The sequence below is a fragment of the Callithrix jacchus genome, chromosome 12 (assembly GCF_049354715.1).
Source record: "Callithrix jacchus isolate 240 chromosome 12, calJac240_pri, whole genome shotgun sequence".
In the NCBI taxonomy this organism is placed as follows: Eukaryota; Metazoa; Chordata; class Mammalia; order Primates; family Cebidae; genus Callithrix; species Callithrix jacchus.
In genome coordinates this window covers 6943627-6962599 of record NC_133513.1, presented here as the reverse complement: position 1 = coordinate 6962599, position 18973 = coordinate 6943627, and the positions used below count along the sequence as shown (strand labels likewise).

Here is an 18973-nt window from a genome sequence, read left to right as displayed (position 1 = left end):
CTAATCTGAATTTAGCTTCATGTTTAAATGTAACAAAAGGAGAAGAAAATATAAATTATCCAGGAAGAGAGAGAAGTCTAAATGTAGGTTAGTGAAAAGCCAAAGTATTTTTGTCCCAACTAAGTTTAAATCTTCTTTCTGTGTTACCATATGTGCTACTCCGGTGCCTCTTTGCAGAAGTTGGCATTCCAGATTTTGCATGAGGTGATCTGTCATTGCTTTCCAAATGTTCCGTTTTTATATTCTTGTTCAGAACCCAGGAAGTGTCTTTAGATGGTCTCTTTGCAATATGGTGTTTTCAGTTGTCCTTTGTTTTCACTATTTCCTATCTAACTCTTCCTGCACAGGAAGTATTTCAAAGAGTATCCTCTGCATTTCTTCCGTAACCACTGTCACATGTTGTGGGGGCAGCAAGGGGGCAGGGGATGCTGTTGATTTAACTGCTGGTAAAGCAGGGCCACTGCAGTGAAAGGGATATTGTGTTTACTAAGCCCTGCGCTACATGTTAGATATTGGGAACTTCCAGAATATCTGCATGTTTCCACACATCTCAGTCGAAAAATGGGAGATTTAGGCAAGTACTGGCCTTGGGTTCTGTTTTGTACATGAATAAATTTGTTTATAAGTAAGTCTTTTAATTGACTTTTTTCTTACCAACGTAGAGCTCTGTAGAGCACTGTGGAGCCACGAGAAAGCGGGCTGCTACGTTGCCAGCCAATCTTTTTCCCCCTTTTACTCTCCAGATTGTTAATCCACCAAAGGACCTGAAGAAACCTCGTGGAAAGAAATGCTTCTTTGTGAAATTTTTCGGAACAGAAGACCAGTGAGTAGTGGTCACCTGGAGTCTCCCTTTGCCTTTCTTTCTGTGTTACCTGGAGTTTGAGCTGTTTTGAGAGTATTCTCAGGATCCTTAGTTCAGTCTTCTTATAGTGTATAAGACTGGCATCTCATTCTGGCTTCATACCTAAATAAAGGTGCAGTTGTCTGCAGAAATTGTCTTAGAAGAGCCATGCTCAGTTCTCTTTGAATGCTATATTATCATTATGGTTCATGCATGAGGTATAGAGTGAAAACTAAAATTTTATTTATATTAATAAAAGTTCTTGTTCTCATTTGTAAAACTAAGTGATTTGCTTTGACATTATTATAGTAAGCCTTTTTAACAGATCTGTCCTAAAGTTGAGCAAGCCAAGACCATTCATCTGAGACTCTGACCACATAGCATGTCACAGTGAGGGGAAGAACGTGTATTAACTTGAGTTACTAGTGATTTGTTTGGCTTTCTCATCACTGCATCAACTTGCTTACCTCAGTCTAGCTAGATGGTTTGATTTCTTTTTTTTTTTTGAGATGGAGTTTCACTCTGTCACCCAGACTGGAGTGCAGTGGCATGACTTCAGCTCACCGCAACCTCCACCTCTCAGGTTCAACCGATTCTCGTCCCTCACCCTTCCAAGTAGCTGACTACAGGCACATGCCAGCACACCCAGCTAATTTTTTTGTATTTTTAGTAGAGACGAGATTTCACCATGTTGGCCAGGCTGGTCTCAAACTCCTGATCTCAAATCATCTACCCGCTGAGCCCGCAAAGTGCTAGGATTACAGGCAAGAACCACCGTGTCCAGCCAGTTCGATTTCTTTACATAGTTGTATTTCTATTTATTATTATTGTAGGGAAATACAGGCTTAGATTTGAAAAAAAATGTCTGTGACTTCTCTGGTAAATCTAATTCTGATGGTTAAAGTATTTCTTCGTAGAAAACGATATGTTATAAACAGTATTCTTCACTCATCCAGGAGATTTTATGTCAGAGTGCTCTTCCTGGTTTCATGTTTACAAATATACCCAACCCCCGGTTCTCTATCACAAGCTAGCTTAGCAGCCTGTGGTGGCAATATTTCAAAAAGATCATTGGCCTGGAGCTGTGGAGCCAGAGCTTCTGGAAGAGGGAATGTTCTTATAATTCCAGGGATTTGAAAAAGAAGATTTGGCTGGGCATAGTATCTCAAGCCTGTAATCACAGTACTTTGGGAGGCCAAGGTGGGCGGAGGTCAGGAGTTGGAGACCAGCTGCCAACATGACAAAACTCTTTCTCTACAAAAAATACAAAAATTAGCCAGGAGTGGTGGCGCACAGCTGTAATCCCATCTATTTGGGAGGCTGAGGCTTGAGAATCACTTGAACCTGGGAAGCAGAGATTGATTAAGACACTGCACTCCAGCATGGGTGACAGACTGAGACTCTGTCTGAAAAAAAAAAAAATGGTCCACAAGTGTTGTGTGTCCACACTCTGAATTGCTTGATGCTAAATGGTCCACAAGTGTTATGTGTCCACACTCTGAATTGCTTGACGCTGAGGGAACTTGTAGGAAAGAAAGTGTTAATGGTTCCCACCTTGCAGATGCTCAGTTAAGTGCCAAGTTGCAAACATTTCAGAAAAGATTATGTGCAGAATGATGGCCGGGCAGGGTGGCTCACGCCTGTAACTCCAGCACTTTGGGAAGCTGAGGTAGACGGATCACTTGAGGCCAGGAGTTTGAGTAGCCTGGCCAACATGGTGAAACCCTGTCTCTGCTAAAAATATAAAAATTAGTCGGGCATGGTGGTACACACCTATAATCCCAGCTACTCAGGAGGCTTAAGACAGGAGAATCACTTCAACCTGGGAGGCAGAGTTTGCAGTGAGCCAAAACTGTACCACTGCACTATAGCCTGGGCAACAAAGCAAGACTCCATCTCAAAAATAAAAGGTTATGTGCAGAGTGAATTATAGCAGGTAATTATTAATTCTAGGCTGGGCACAGTAGCCATGCCTGTAATCCCAGCATTTTGGGAGGCCAAGACAAGAGGATTGCTTGAGCCCAGGAGCTCAAGACCAGCCTAGGCAACATTGCAAGACCTTGTCTCTATGTAAGAAAAAAAAAATTTTTTTTTTTAAATAGCCAGGTGTGGTAACATGCAACTGTAGTCCCAGGTAAGCAGGAGGATTGCTTGGGCCCAGGAGGTCAAAACTGCAGTGAGCCTTGATCACACCATTACACTCCAGCCTGGGTGACAGAACTCTACCCTGTCTCAAAAATAAATTTCTAGAAGAAGGAGAGATCAGTGGAGAGCCATGAGATCCAAGAAGACTGACAGAAGAGATGGGATTGGAATCCAGCTCTGGAAGATAAATAGAATCTAGATGGGCGGGAACTATAGGGGCATTTCAGACAACGGGGATACTGTGAACAATTGGCATTAAGCTGGGTGTTGTGGAAAGGGAGAGGCTCCCTGTCTGGGGGAACATGCTTAGGAATAACAACCAGTATGGTTGGCCCAAACTTCATTAGCTAAATGAATAGTTACACAAGTCTGAAACAAAAATGGGAACTCAGTCTCATAGTAGGGAGCCTGAAAGCCATTGTTTCCTTATGATAAATTTTTTTTTGAGACAGGACTAGAGTAGCATGGACATGGCTCACTGCATCCTTGACTTCGCGGGTATGCCACCATGCCCTGCTAAATTTTTTACTTTTTTTTTTTTTTTTGTAGAGACAGGTTCTTGCCATGTTTCCCAGGCTGGCCTCCAACTCCTGGGCTGAAGCAATGCTCCAGCCTCAGTCTCCCAAAGTACTAGGATTACGGGCGTGAGCCATGGCGCCAAGCCCCAATAATTTTTTTTTTTTAATGCTAAAAGACTAGATGAACAGGCTGAGCATGGTGGCTCACGCCTGTAATCCCAGCATTTTGGGAGGCCGAGGCAGGCAGATCCTGAGGTCAAGGGTTCAATTCCAGACTGGCCAACATGGTGAAACCCCGTCTCTACTAAAGATTAATACAAAAAAAAATTAGCTGAGCAGAGTGGCTTGTGCCTGTAATCCCAGCTACTTCGGAAGCTGAGGCAGGAGAATTGCTTGAACCAGGATCCGGGAGGTGGAGGTTGCAGTGAGCCGAGATCATGCCACTGCACTCCAGCCTGGCTGCAGAGTGAGACTCCATCTCAACAAAAAAAAAAAAAAAAAAAAAAAAGCTAGATGAATAAACTGTGATCCTTGTTTATAACAAGTGCTAGAAGTAGGACACAGAAAATTGGAGTCAAGTGAGTTTCAGAGCTTAACCAGGCAAATAGGTGAAACCAGTGGTAATGTGCTTGCTGCAGACAAAAATCTCCTAATGGTGGTAGTGGTGGTGATACCGTTTCTAACTGACTCAAGTTCTTTGGAGGGTTATAAACAAGTGGGATACAAGGCAACTGCTAAATGCAGTGTTTCTAACCCTTTCAACTCCCTTGATAGAGTTCCACATTTTTAAAGACTACATAAAAATGAAGTCACTGTGGTACTAATGTGTGATCTTTTTGTGGGTAGGCAGTTAACGTAGCAAAAGGAAATGAAGGGTAAGGATGTACAGGACTTCTCTAAAGGAGGAACACTTCCTTAGTGACCAGTGCTGGGGCAGATTTTATTTAGTGTTTTTCTAAATAAAATTAAGGCAAGATCTCCATATTAGCTCGTGGCAGCAGATTACTTTGGGGAAAGAGCTCTGGATTGGTTACCTGCCTAATGTACATTCAGGTACTGGTTTTACCCTGCTCCATGATCTGGGCAAGCTAGTCACCTTTCTAAGCCTCTGTGTCCTCCACATAAGGGGATGATACCCCCTACCTCATAGGAAGGACAAGTAGTATAACTTGTGTAGTGTGGCTTGGCATACAGCAGGTGTTAGCAGATATTGGGCCAGGAAAATAGATCTGCTGGGAGAGAAGAAGTAGGAAGCAGGTGCCTTTAAGTATGGAAAACAGAGAGAGAGAGAGTTTGGAAAGAAAGGAATATGAGAGTTGCAAAGTATGGAAAACTGCGAGAAAGACAGAGACTTCCCCTATGGGGGAGGGGAGTGTGTCTGTGTGTGTGTGTGTCTGTGTGTGCGCGCGCGGACGCGCGCGCGTGCACACATCTGTGTGTAAAGAAAGGAATATGAGAGTTACAAATTCCTAAAGGATGTCAGCCAGGTATGCTCTTTTTACCAAAAAGGCTTGAGTTCAAAACCATGCCTTCTTCCACCTTTATGTGAAACTGTACTGTGCCTCCCCAGTAATACTGTGTGCACTTCAGATCACGTCTCCAAAGTGATTTGTTAGAACTGGCCAAGATGAAGAAAAGGGAACTGAGACAAAAAACCAGGACTCCACAATGTGGAGAAGCAAAGACTGAAGGAAGCACAGGATCAGGATGTAAGGCACAGTGTGTGGCCCAGAGGAGCTTGGTGACCGGCACTGTGAGTGGATTGTCATGCGACTGTGTTTAGGACCTGCGTGAGGGGCACTGGATGACATGGGCGTTTAAGAGGTGGTATGGACAGGTATTGCAAGGGGATTTTTTAGGGATGAGAACTAATTTTTGAAGACAAAGTGGTTCCTGGAGAAGCTGGACTGTGCCTCACCTTTGACATTTGACGTCAGGGATGGGGCATGTGGTCCCGGCACATCCTGGGTGGGGACACCATTGGTTACTGACTCTGGCCCAGGTAGGTAGGGTCTGAGCCAGTGGAATGTCCTGTGTTCCTGAGGAATACAGGATTTGGTCAGAGATGTTCATTTCAAAACTGGCATACTACTTAGGGAAAAGATATGTGTAGTTATAGTTTTTTATTTGCAAGGTCTTTTATTAAAAACAACAGCTCCTATGACAAGATAATCGATGATTCCAGTCTTTTACAAACCTGATTTTTCTCTCTCCCTTTCTCTGCCACAAGATCTAACAAATTGTGTTGACATCCCACTGTTAGCCGAGGGCCAGACCTTCCTAATCTTGTGTCCCAGTGAGAGAAAGACTTAATAATATGTTTTCAGCTCCCTGAGCCAGATGGCTAAGGCAAAACTGCCCATGGAATTTTTGTATTTTCACGGAAACACAAAGGGGATATAACTTCGACATAAACCTGCCGGCTCCACCTGGTGACTACAACCAAAGATTAGGTGTCAAGTGCAGGAGGGTCTGTCTTGGACAGGTCTGATTAGTGGTGACCACCCATCAGAGAAGAGACAGAGCTAACGGTTTAAAAGTTTCATTGGAGCGAGGTGCGATGGCTCACACTTGTAATCCCAGCACTTCAAGAAGCAGAGGCAGAAGCATCGCTAGAGCCTAAGAGTTCAAGGCCAGCCTGGGCAACACGGCAAGACCCATCTCTCCAAAAAAAATTTAAATAGCTGGGTGTAGTAGCATGCACCTGTGGCCTCAGCTACTTGGGAGACTGAAGCAGGATTACTTGAGCCTGGGAGGTCAAGGCTACACTGAACTATGAATGAGCCACTGCATTCCAGCTTGGGTGACAGAGCAGGACCCTGTCTTTAAAAAAACAAAAAGTAGGCTGGGTGTGGTGGCTCACACCTGTAATCCCAGCACTTTGGGAGGCCGAGGCGGGTAGATCGTGAGGTCAGAAGTTCAAGACCCGTCTGGCCAACATAATGAAACCCCATCTCTACTAAAAATACAAAAGATTAGCTGGGTGTAGTGATGTGTGCCTGTAATCCCAGCTACTCAGGAGGCTGAGGAAAGAGAATCACGTGAACCCAGGAGGTGGAGGTTACAGTGAGCTGAGATCGCACCATTGCATTCCAGCCTGGGTGGCAGAACCACACTCCATCTCAATAAAAAATAAAAATAAAAAGTTTCATCAGTGGCTGTGGATAGTGGAGCAGAGGGAGTGTTCATTTGAATTACAGGTGTTTGGAAGCCACCAGAAACCAACCAATTCAGCAGATTGTAGACAAAGTGGAGAGGCTGCAAGTGGCTACCTGTGTTTTTCCATAGCAGTCTCACCTCCAGTCCTCATGGCAGTCCTGTCAGGAGGTACGCAGGGTCATTTTTCTGGTTCTTATTTTTTAACAGATGAGGAAACTGAGAGGCCAGGGCTACTTTTTCTATCAAGCCACGTCTAAGGTAGACAGGTCTGACTGGATGTGAGGTGTATGAGTCAGGAGTAAAAGTAGCTGTTCTAGAAGGATTTGCAGTTAATAATTAGAAGCATGGCAGCTTGGAAGCATCCCTTTTTCCTTTTACTTGGCACCTGATTTGTGTGGGTTTTTTTCTGGTGCCTTTATTTCTAAAGAACCTAAGAGTTGTACCTGTAACACCTCAGTAATCTTCAGCCCATTTTGATGGATATTTTAAAGGCACGCATAGAAATTGTTTACTAAGTATTCGCCAAATCCAAATGGAAAAGCAAACCCACACCTTCTGGCCCCATCTTCGTTCTCTTCTTTTATTTTATTTTATTTTTGAGACGGAGTCTCACGCTGTCACTAGGCTGGAGTGCAGTGGCACAATCTCGGCTCACTGCAGCCTTCGCCTCCCAGGTTCAAGTGATTCTCCTGCCTCAGCCTCCCGAGTAGCTGGGACTACAAGTATGTGCCACCATGCCCAGCTAATTTTTATATTTTTAGTAGAGATGGGGTTTCACCATGTTGATGAAAATGATCTTGAACTCCTGACCTTGTGATCCGCTCTCCTTGGTCTCCCAAAGAGCTGGGATTATTCTCACCTTTAGACTGTGTGTGTGTGTGTGTGTGTGTGTGTGTTTTCTTTCTCCCCCATCCTCTCCTCACCTTTTCCTCTTTTCTCTTTCTCTTAACTTTAAGGCTTCAGCCCACATCACTACATCTGTGCAAAGGCTGAAACACACATGAGAGGGTTCAAGATTGGTCATAGACTGATATTGTTAATACACAGTTTGTACATACATAATTTTCCTTTCCTTTTTTTTTTTTTTTAAGATCAAGTGTTGCTCTATCACCCATGCTGGAGTGCAGTGGCACTATTTCCACTCACTTTAACCTCCACCTCCCGAATTCTAGCAGTTCCTGCCTCAGCCACCCGTGTGTGCTACCACACACGGCCAATTTTTGTGTGTGTGTGTTTTTTTGCAGAGACAGGGTTTCACCATGTTGACCAGGCTGGTCTCAAACTCCTGTCCTCAAGTAATCTACCTGCCTCGGTCTCCCAAAGTGCTGGGATTAGAGGCGTGAGCCACCACACCCAACCCTGCATGTATGATTTTCATTTAAGAGGAAAGCAGATCAGAAGTGTGGAAATTACTGAAAATACCAGGTTTTCTTTCATTTGGATTGGAGTAATCTGAGAGTGGCTTATCGGTGGTTCTGTATTTATAGATGAAGAGACTTTTTGTAGAAAGTATGTCAGGTCACCAGGGTAAACTGGCTGTGTTACAGGTACAGTTATGCCGGCAGCCAGGCAGGAGCGACCCACCAAAGCAAACCTCAGGAAGTCATGGGGGAAACCCTCTGGGCAGTCAGAATAGCCTATGTTCTATGACAGTCCTTTAGTATTGATTTCGTGTTTTTTCAAGATAATATGTGTTCACCATTAAAAAAAAAAAAAAAGCTGTAAACAATGTAACAATGGCATTAATCCCCATCCCACAGCCACCTGGTTAGACCAGTTTCTGCTGGTGTGTCCCTCCAGAGATATCGGTGCAGAGTCAGCCCTTTTTTCTTGTCTTTGCACGAGGAGTGGTAGCACATAACATACATTGCTTTTCGTCTTGCTCATTTCCACATAGCCAGATACGTGACGGGACTTCCATTTCCTTCTCTGCAGTATCTTGCTTGTTTTCAGGCATTTACTACCACAATGTGTTGTTCATTCCATTGCAGATCAAAGCAAAGCCTCCTGCTTTAAACACAACTTGAGTAACCTTGATTTTTCTGACTTTCTAGCCCACAGTCAATTGGGCTGAAAGATACTGCTCCATCTAAGCCTTGGGAGGACGTTGGGAAAATCACAAGTCACAGCTTATATCAAGGAAAGAAACTTTAAAAACCAACAGTAGCAACAACAAAACAAACACTAAAGCCTTACACAGCGGAGCCTTGTAGCACCGTGTAACTCACCGGTGAGCAGTACATCCTCCTGAACATCTGGGAAGGCATCCTTTACTCAGTGATGATAAGAGAACTGTAATTTTTAGAGAAAAAATTATATTCACATAACCAAAGTGACTTAAGTTTGATTTGCTTACAAGAGATGATACACCTAGGGCTCTGGTAAGCTGGGTTTTGTTGTTGTTGTTTTTGAGATGGAGTCTTGCTCTTTTGCCCAAGCTGGAGTGCAGTGGTGCAGTCTCGGCTCACGGCAGCCTCCGCCTCCTGGGTTCTAGCGATTCTCCTGAGCAGCTGGGATTATGGGTGCATGCCACTGCACCTAGCTGATTTTTATATTTTTAGTAGAGATGAGGTTTCACTATATTTGCCAGGCTGATCTGAAACTCCTGACCTTAGGTGATCCGCCTGCCTAGGCCTCCCCCAAACTGCTTGGATTACAGGTGTGAGCCACCTGTCTTGATGACTGTTTTCTGATGTAACAGGATGCTGGCCTTTATGACTGTTTTCTGGTCTTGATGAGTGTTTTCTGATGTAACAGGATGCCTTAAATAGATGAACATTTCTTGCATTTACCCTCCTATTCATGCTGGCCATTCATTTAGCCATTTTAATGTTTCGGAGATGGTTATAAACGAACACTTCAGTATTCAAATGCTTTAAAGTGAGTGGAGTTTTGACTGTACGTTTCCTTACAGCAGAAATTAGAAACCTTTTAAAATACTTCAACAAAAAATGGGATTGATTTCTCGGCACTTCCTTCACAGACACCCTTACCTTCCCATTCCCTCAGAATCAGGGTTGTTGTGAGGCTGGGGAGTGGGAGGCGAGGATGGAGGTAGGAGGATGAGGGCATGGGTGGGATTAGTGAGTCTTGGAGTCTGTTGTCCCGTCTCAAGGGGCTCCATAAAAATCACCTTGTTGGTCTTACATTGGGAACTTGTGTGGTTCTCAGCTTCTGACCACAGGCTCCTAGGAGGAAGAGACTGGTCCCGAGTGTCATGACTCTTTAAGCTTCATGCCTGATACTGGTGTGCCATCTCAAACCCATGGGTTAGTATGATAGCTTCACTGACTTTTGGGGCTGGGTCTGACTTTGCATCTGATTGCTCTGGTCTCTCATTAGCATCCCCATAAGGAGAGGGAAGGGAGTCATTTCAGGGATATACTTGCTAGAAAATCGGGTCGAGATCTTATTTCACTTCTCCTCCGGGTAGGTTGGACTCATTGGCACTCTCATGTTGAATTTCAGACTTTAAGATGAGTTGTCACGCCTGTAATCCCAGCACTTTGGGAGGCTGAGGCAGATCATGAGGTCTAGAGATTGAGACCATCCTGGCCAACATGGTGAAACCCGTCTCTACTGAAAAATACAAAAATTAGCTGGGCAAGGCTGAGGCAGGAGAATTGCTTGAACCAGGGAGGAGGAGACTGCAGTGAGCCAAGATTGTGCTACTGCACTCTATCCTGGCGACAGAGCGAGACTGTGTCAAAAGGAAAAAAAGATGAGTGTTCACTACAAAGGAATTTGCCAGTTCACGCCTGTAATCCCAGCAGTTTGGGCGGCCAGGGTGGGCGGATCACTGAGGCAAGAAGTTCAAGACCAGCCTGGCCAACACAAAGAAACCCTGTCTCTACTAAAATATAAAAATTAGCTGGGCATGGTGGTACATGCCTGTAGTCCCAACAACACGGGAGACTGAGGCAGGAGAATTGCTTGAACCTGGGAGGTGGCGGTCACAGTGAGCCAATATCGCACCACTGCACTCCAGCTTGGCTGACAGAGCGAGACTCTGTCAAAAATAAACATTAAAAAAAAAAGGAATTTGCCTAACTCTTCTAGTTGGAGCTGTGCCTGGGATACCAGCTTCTGTGTCCCCATTGGTCATCTTGTTGTCCCACTTAGCCATGGGTGGCATGCCTAATAGTGGTTTGCTGTCTTGGCATCTGCAGGCCGATGGTCCCAGGGCTGTTTTTGCACAGACCCCATCATCACAACTACTGGCACCCGGTAGCTGGTGGAGGGTTGGTAGCATTATTTGTATGTACAAAGGTTAACACTGTCACCAGTATTCTGTACCTTTCTATAAAGAAAACAACCTTAAGCCAGTGAGATAGCCCGGTTCCTATATCCTTAACGTCATCTACTTTTTCTGAAGGTTATGCTGTGAAACCTGTGAGTATCACAAGCTAAAACATGTAAATTAACTGATAATCTTGGCAAGCCTATGACATTATTTTGTGCTTGGATTCTGTAAGCTGCATGTCATTGAGGGAAACTGTAGAAAGCCAGCTCAGCAGGTTTGTTCAGGTTAGTGTCTCAGGCCAGATACCCCAGAATTGACACTTGACTACATTCACTTTCATATGTTATACATTGATGGTTGGAATTAAAAATTAAATATCAGGGGTGTGTGTTCTTCTACCTTTAATCTCAAGAATCTTGTTTCTATTTGTTCTTCATAAGACAGCATGGCATCTCGTTTTTAAATGTGTCCTTTTGTAATTGCTACCCTTTTCCCAAACTATGTGGTCCGTGTTTTGTGTGGTTTAGTAGCCATGGTTACCATCATTTATAAAAAATATAGGTTCAGTGGCTGTGAATATCCATAAAAGCCACAAATTTTAGCAGATGTTGTATTTCTTCAGCTCCACAACATCCCTGACTCTCTGTTGATCAGCAGGTCATAAATCTGTTTCTGACTGTTGACAGGCAGCAAGCATTTTCCTACGGAGTAATGCTGCTATCATCTGTCACATTTCCAGGTACCCTGCTTCCCAGGGATCTGTGTGTGGCCATTCATGCTACCTGGTGAGAATGGGAGAGGGTCTCCAGATTTCTTTCTGCCTGGCGCCAGTGGCAGGTGTCTGTGATTGGGCATTGAAGGCTGGGAAACAGCCGTGGAGATGAACAATCTGCAGCACAGGGCTTGCACTGGAGGAGTTGGATGTGTGGTTGCTGCAGTGGCAGTGGTGGTTGTTTAGGCTCGACACTCTGAGATGGTTGACAGCATGTTTTGAAAAAAGTGGCGAGGCCTCTTGCAAAGTCCAGTTAAACCAAATCGATATTTACACTGTGCTGTAGTGAGGTTGTTGATACTTTACGGCATATGCCCTATGGATCCTACCCTTTCTGTGTTTGTTTTCTGCTAGTGCCTGGATCAAAGTGGAACAGCTGAAGCCATATCATGCTCATAAAGAGGAAATGATAAAAATTAACAAGGGTAAACGATTCCAGCAAGCGGTGGATGCCGTCGAAGAGTTCCTCAGGAGAGCCAAAGGGAAAGACCAGGTGAGAGACAACAGTGTTCACTTTCCTCTAACACCAGACTGCTTATTTTTGCATAGTAATTAGCAGATTAAATGTCACGCAAACCCAAACCTTTGTTCTTCTGAAATGCCACTGGAGAAAGCTACTTCAGTTCTAAGGTGGCAGCGTTTTGCTTATCAGCCTGAAACTCCCTGCGGCTAACCTCGCTGGAATAGGTTGTTGCTTTTAGGAAAGTTGCTTGAACCCGGGAGAAATAGCTCAGCATTTGAGTCTAGCACAGGCCATTTCTTCCTTTTATAGCATAGAGATTAGGAGCACAGCCTCAGAAACATATATGCTACCTGGATTTAAATCCCGTCTCCTAGTTTTCGGACCTAGGGAAGGTGACTTTTGATATATATATATATATTTTTAATTTTCTTCTCCCAATGTCTGAGGAGAACAGCAGATTGTATTTCTAGGGTCATTGCGAGGCTACTACACAGAGTGCCTGTAACAGCGTGTGGCACCTGTAAATGGTGGTAGCGATGGCGGCAGCAGCTGTGGTGGTAGTTATCATTATTATTATTAAACTTTCAGACGTCATCCCACAATTCTGCTGATGACAAGAATCGACGTAATTCCAGTGAGGAGAGAAGTAGGCCAAACTCAGGTGATGAGAAGCGCAAACTTAGCCTGTCTGAAGGGAAGGTGAAGAAGAACGTGGGAGAAGGAAAGAAGAGGGTGTCTTCAGGCTCTTCAGAGAGAGGCTCCAAATCCCCTCTGAAAAGAGCCCAAGAGCAAAGTCCCCGGAAGCGGGGTCGGCCCCCAAAGGATGAGAAGGTTTGTTTTCTCTCTGCAGCTTCCGGGATTAGTGGTGTCCTTTTAGTATAAGGTAGAGTTAAGCTTCTGCTCACAGAGTGGGAGCAGAATTCTGTGCTCAGGAATCCTGCAGGCCAGGTGCGGTGACTCACACCTCATCCCAGCAACTCGGAAGGCTGAGGCAGGAAGAGGCTTGAGCTTGGAGCTCAAGGCTGCGGTGAGCCAATTGTACCACCGCACTCTAGCCTGGGTGATTGAGTGAGACCCTGACTCTTATTTTAAAAGAAAAGATAAAGAATCCTGCAGACCAGCTGAGAGACACGGCCTGGATGCAGGTGTGAAGTAGGAGCACTAGGCAGGAGAACACTCCACTCGAGCCGGTGTGCAAGGGCTGGTCCTGGGAAGGGCTGAGCAAGAAAGAAGGGAAGGCACTCCAGAGGTGGGGGGCACGGCCCATGTGAGGCTTGGTGCTGGTGAAGATACTCTTGAACAGGGAGAGCAAAGAAAAAGGAAGCTTGTCCCTGGATCATGGAGAGCCTGAAGTTCTGCCTAAGGAGTATGGTACTGAAGCGTCCTAGAGTCAGTGGGGCCTGTGAAGGTGATTAGGCTGGTGGCACTGTGCTTCCCATGTATGCGTCAGTATTCACAGAGTGCACAGGAGAAAGGTTAAGAGCCAATTAGAAGGCTAAAGCTAGGTGTGCATCCATAAGGGGGTGGTGATTGCATATACTGCAAGCAAAAAGGTGAGAGGTGCTTCAGAGGAAGAGTTCCTAAGATTCCGTAACTGGTTATATAGAGGATGAATGAGAAAAAGGAAAACATTTCCAGCTTCATTCCTGGGAAAGTGATGATTACTTTCTTAAAAGTAGAGGAGTGGGCTTGTAGAGATGGCTTGTGGAGAAAGAGTACCAATTCTGTCTGAAATGTGAAGAATTTGAGGCAAGGCCTAGAGAGTCTGGGAGCTGTCTTGGTGTGACCTCAGGACTAGAAATGTAGATTTGGGAGGGGAATTTGTAAAAGGGTAGTTGAGTCCAGGCGGTATGACGTAGTTTGTCTCGGGAAGAGAGGTAGAAGAGGGAAGGGCAGAAGGCTGCTTTGCCTCGAGAATGCCATGCTTGGGTGCAGGAAGGAGTGGGAGGAGCTAGCAAGAGGAGATAAATCAGCGAGGGTGCATCTCTTGCCTGCTTGCTGATGAGATTTGAGCCCAGTCTTAGAAGGCCACATAGAAGAATTTCAAAACGGAGGGGTCTGTGTCAGGAACACGGCAGGATTGTCAACAGCAAGATAAAGGGAACAGAAGCCATATGGCTGGTAAAACAGTTGGGTGATAAGGCCATAACGAAGCACTAGACATTGGATCAGGGCTCAACAATTCAGACACCTGCGAGCCCAGGCAGGTAACGGAAGCAAATATAGCTGACTGGACCTGAGAAGCCGACGTGCCTTGGTGCTCAGAGTAGCAGAGCTGGCCGTGGTCAGGGAGTCTGGGGAAGTCATGCTCCGTCCACAGGGTTCCAGCCAGCTTCTGCCAAATTGTCTGGGTTTTCTTCTCAAAAAAAGCTGGAAAGGCCACATGTGGTGGCTCACACCTGCAATGATAGCACTTTGGGAGGCTGAGGCAGGAAGATCACATGAGTCCAGGAGTTCAAGACCAGGCTGAGCAACATAGTAAGACCCTTTCCTACAAAAATAAAATAAAATTGTCCAGATGTGGTGGCTTGTGCCTGTAATCCCAGCATTTTGGGAGACTGAGGTGAGCAGATTGCTTGAGCTTAGGAGTTCAAGATGAGCTCTACAAAAACTAAAAAATTGCCCAGGCATGGTAGCTCACACCTGTCATCCCAGCACTTTGGAAGGCCAAGGCAGGAGAATCCCCTGAGCCCAAGAGTTCAAGACCAGCCTGGGCAACATAGGGAGACCCCATCTCTATTTTTTTTAATTATTTAATATAAATGAATTAAAAATGAGCTGGGATTATGGCATGTGCCTATAGTCCCAGCTATTCAGGAGGCTGAGGTGGGAAAATCACTTGAACCCAGGAGGTAGAAGTTACAGTGAGCCAAGATTATGCCACTGCACTTTAGTTCGGGTGACACCGTGAGACCCTGTCTCAAAAAACAATAAAGAAACAAATATAGCTGGGCATAGTGGTACACACCTATAGTCCCAGCTGCTTGAGAAGCTAAGGTGGGAGGATCACTTGAGCCCAGGAGGTCAAGGCTGCAGTGACCTACAGTTAGTTGTACCACTGCACTCCATCCTGGGCAGCAGTGTGAGACCCTAACTCAAAAAAAGACAGAAGCTGGAAATACAGGTTTTTATGTGAAATATCCCAAGTTTAAATATGCTTAGTTCAAAAATATGTCTTGGGTCCAGAGGAACATCTCTGTGGGATACCAGTGTGAGGCCTCTGTGAGAGACAGCCCTTCTCACTGTTAAATGACCTAAGACTGAGGGAGCGGTGAGAGGGAGGATCGTGCTATCCCTGAATACCATGACCCCAGGGTTTGGAAAAGCTATCAGCTGCAGTGCACAGAAAACTTTATAGGGAGCATGATCTAAATTGATCCACAAAAAATGTAATGTGACTTTAGAGTTTATTTCCTGGAATCCGAAAGGAATCTGGGCTGTCAGATTTTATACTATTTCCCAAGTTGATATTGCCTGGTATATGGAGCCATGCATCTCACCAGTGGCTGTGTCACCCCGGCGAGAAACACCTCCTTGGATAAAGGGAAGTACAAAGCCAGGCGCGGTAGTCACACCTGTAATCCGAGCACTTTGGGAGGCCAAGGTGGGCCGATCACCTGAGGTCAAGAGTTCAAGACCAGCCTGATCAACACGGAGAAACCCTTACAAAATTAGCCGGGCATGGTGGCACATGCCTGTAATCCCAGCTCCTCAGGAGCCTGAGCCCGGAAAATTGCTTGAACCGGGGAGGCAGAGGTTGCCATGACCCAAGATCTTGTCAGCACATTCCAGCCTGGGCAACAAAAGTGAAACTGTCTCAAAAAAAAAAAGGGAAGTCCAAAGGAGAGGTTATGACAAGGGCCCAGAGTTTCAATCACATATACGGGACCTTGACAAAGCACCTTTGCCTCAATATCCACATCTGATCGTTAGGAATTATAACAGTATGTGCCTCAGACTTCACTGTAGGGATTAAATGAGTGACATGGACACAGCACTTAGAACAGTGCCTGTGGTCAAGGCATTTAATAAGTTCATTCGGTTTATTTCACAGACAGTAGCCAGTTGTACAGTGAGAACCCCAGAGGCCCCTGACCAGGTGTACAAGGACTCATCTCACAAGCTCCCAATGAACAGCAGCCTGCCCTTGGGTCTGAATTATTAATCTGGGGAGTAGTGTAGCATACCTTGGAGATACTGCAGGTTCAATTCCAGACCATTGCAGGTCACACAAATGTCTTGGTTTCCCAGTGCCTGTATAAGTTATGTTTATACTGTAGTCTCTTAAGTGGCACAATAGCAGTATATCTTTTAAAAATGTACACACCTTAAGTTAAAAATACTTCATTGCAGCCAACACAGTGGCTCACTTTTGTAATCCTAGCACTTTGGGAGGCGAAGGCAGGTGGATCACAAAGTCAGGCATTTAAGACCAGCCTGGCCAGCAGAGTAAAACCCCGTCTCTACTAAAAATACCAAAACAAGGCCGGGCACGGTGGCTCAAGCCTTTAATCCCAACACTTTGGGAGGCCGAGGCAGGTGGATCACAAGGTCAAGAGATCGAGACCATCCTGGTCAAAATGGTGAAACCCTGTCTCTACTAAAAATACAAAAAATTAGCTGGGCATGGTGGCACATGCCTGTAATCCCAGCTACTCAGGAGGCTGAGGCAGGAGAATTGCCTGAACCCAGGAGGCGAACGTTGCGGTGAGCCGAGATCACGCCATTGCACTCCAGCCTGGGTAACAAGAGCAAAACTCCGTCTCAAAAAAAAAAAAAAAATTAGCCAGGCATGGTGGCGATGCTTGTGATCCCAGCTACTCAGGAGGCTGAGGCAGGAGAATCACTTGAACTTGGGAGGTGAAGGTTGCACTGAGCCGAGATTGCACCACTGCACTCCAGCCTGGCCAACAGAGCGAGACTCTGTTTAAAAAAAAATGCTTCATTGCTAAAAAAAAAAATGCTGACACAAAGACATCAAGTGAGCACATGCTGTTGGGAAAGTGACCCCCATAGACTTGATTGACCCTGGGTTGCCACAAACCTTCAGTTCGTTTAAAAAAAAAAAAAAAAGTGCAACACTTACGAAGCACAATAAAATAAAGCGCAATAAAACAAAATGTGTTTGTGGTCCAGGAGCTCTACCTTCTATTGACCTTTCGAGGTATCCTTCCTGCCTGCTCTTTGTGCTTGATCTGGCCCATAGTGAAAGGACAGAGCTGGCTCTTTGGGAGGGGACAGATAGGGGTTTCAGTTCAGCACCTTCAGGCAAGTAGGGAATCGGTGCCTGGGCTTTGGAATTTTGGTGCATTTTAAATGTGATCTAGGCTGGGCATGGTGGCTCATACCTGTAATCCCAGCACTTGGGGAGGCTGAGGCGGGCAGGTCATGAGGTCAAGAGATTGAGACCATCCTGACCAACATGTTGAAACCTCATCTTAACTAAAAAAAAAATATATATATATATATATACACAGACGCACGCGCGTGCGCACATATTAGCTCTACGTGGTGGTGCATACCTGTAGTCCCAGCTACTCGGGAAGCTGAGATAGGAGAATTGCTTGAACTTGGGAGGCAGAGGTTGCAGTGAGCCAAGATCAGGCCACTGCACTCCATTCTGGTGACAGAGCAAGACTGTCTCAAAAAAAAAAAGTGATCTCTACTGTAGTCTCAGAGGAGGGTATTTGTGTGTGTGTTGCTATAGTAATTGTCATCTGGCTGGTGAGCTCCTCTTAGAAGCAGTGAGCAGTCGCATAGGCTGATAACTTGGCAAAGCCCCAAATGAGTGCCATTCCTGGACATAATCTCCTGCCCCATGAAGATTAATGGAAAAGGCTGACCTTGATGGCAGAGGTGTCAATTACGTGCAGGCAGAGGAAGGCTGAGAGGTTAAATACAAGTTAAAAATGCAGCTTCTCCGTCACATTATCATTGTGTGAGATGCTCCATGGTGACACTTGACTGATGCCTGCTTTATCACACAGTGCATATAATGAACACACCCGTCATTGCAGAATATTCTTTTGGTCAGCTCTGGGCTGGGCCTTTCGTTTCCCCCAAAAACCTGTATTCAGCAAATGTTTATTGAGCAATTCTACCATAGCCCAAATGCCTGGAGGGAGAGCAGCTTAAAAGTCAGACAAGGCTCATTCAATAAATATTGAACCTGGACTGTATGCCAGCGTGGGTTTTAGAGTAGGCAAAGCTGGCAGAGTTCTTGCTTTCCTAGGACATGCTTCTAATATGACAGACCCTGGAACCAAATTCTGTCAGTCATGCGGGCACAGTAGCTCACTCCTATAATCCCAGCACTTTGGAAAGTCAAGATAGGAGGATCACTTGAGGCCAGAAGTTAGAGACCAGCCTGGCCAACATAGCAAGACTCTATAAAAACAAAAAATTTAATAATTATTTTTTTTAATTGCAAATAAATAATAAATCTACAAAAATAAAAAATAAGCTGCACATAGTGGCACACACCTATAGTCCCAGCTACCCAGGAGGCCGAGGTGGGAGAATCACTTGAGCCCAGGTGGTTGAGGCTGCAGTGAGCCCTAATTGAGCCCCTGAACTCCAGCCTGGGTGACAGAGCTGGAGTATGCCTCCAAATTAATAAATAAATTGTATCTACCACACCAGTGGCTGGCTCGGTGACCTTAGGCAAGGCTACTTAAGCTCTGTGTGCCTTAGTTTCCTCTTCCGTAAAAGATTCTAACAGTTCTGTAATAGGAGATGATAATTTTGTTTCTTGAAGGGATGAGAATTACATGAGAACATACATATTGAATAGCATTTACAGTAATGTCTAGCACATCGTAAGCCCTGTGAA

At 45.2% G+C, this 18973-nt stretch overlaps 1 protein-coding gene across 4 annotated transcripts in view; it reads left to right on the top strand.

Annotated features, from left to right (window-relative positions):
• GLYR1 (glyoxylate reductase 1 homolog) overlaps positions 1-18973 on the top strand; it is a 42269-nt gene that overhangs the window by 1395 nt on the left and 21901 nt on the right. For all 4 annotated transcript variants that reach the window (XR_001914715.4, XR_624311.5, XM_002755863.6 and 1 more), the window contains exons 3-5: positions 744-823; positions 12033-12171; positions 12730-12972. Coding sequence is in view for 2 of the 4 variants with exons in the window: in XM_002755863.6 (XP_002755909.3) it covers positions 744-823; positions 12033-12171; positions 12730-12972 (462 nt within the window). In the remaining 2 variants the exon portion in view is untranslated. The remainder of the gene's footprint in view (positions 1-743; positions 824-12032; positions 12172-12729; positions 12973-18973) is intronic.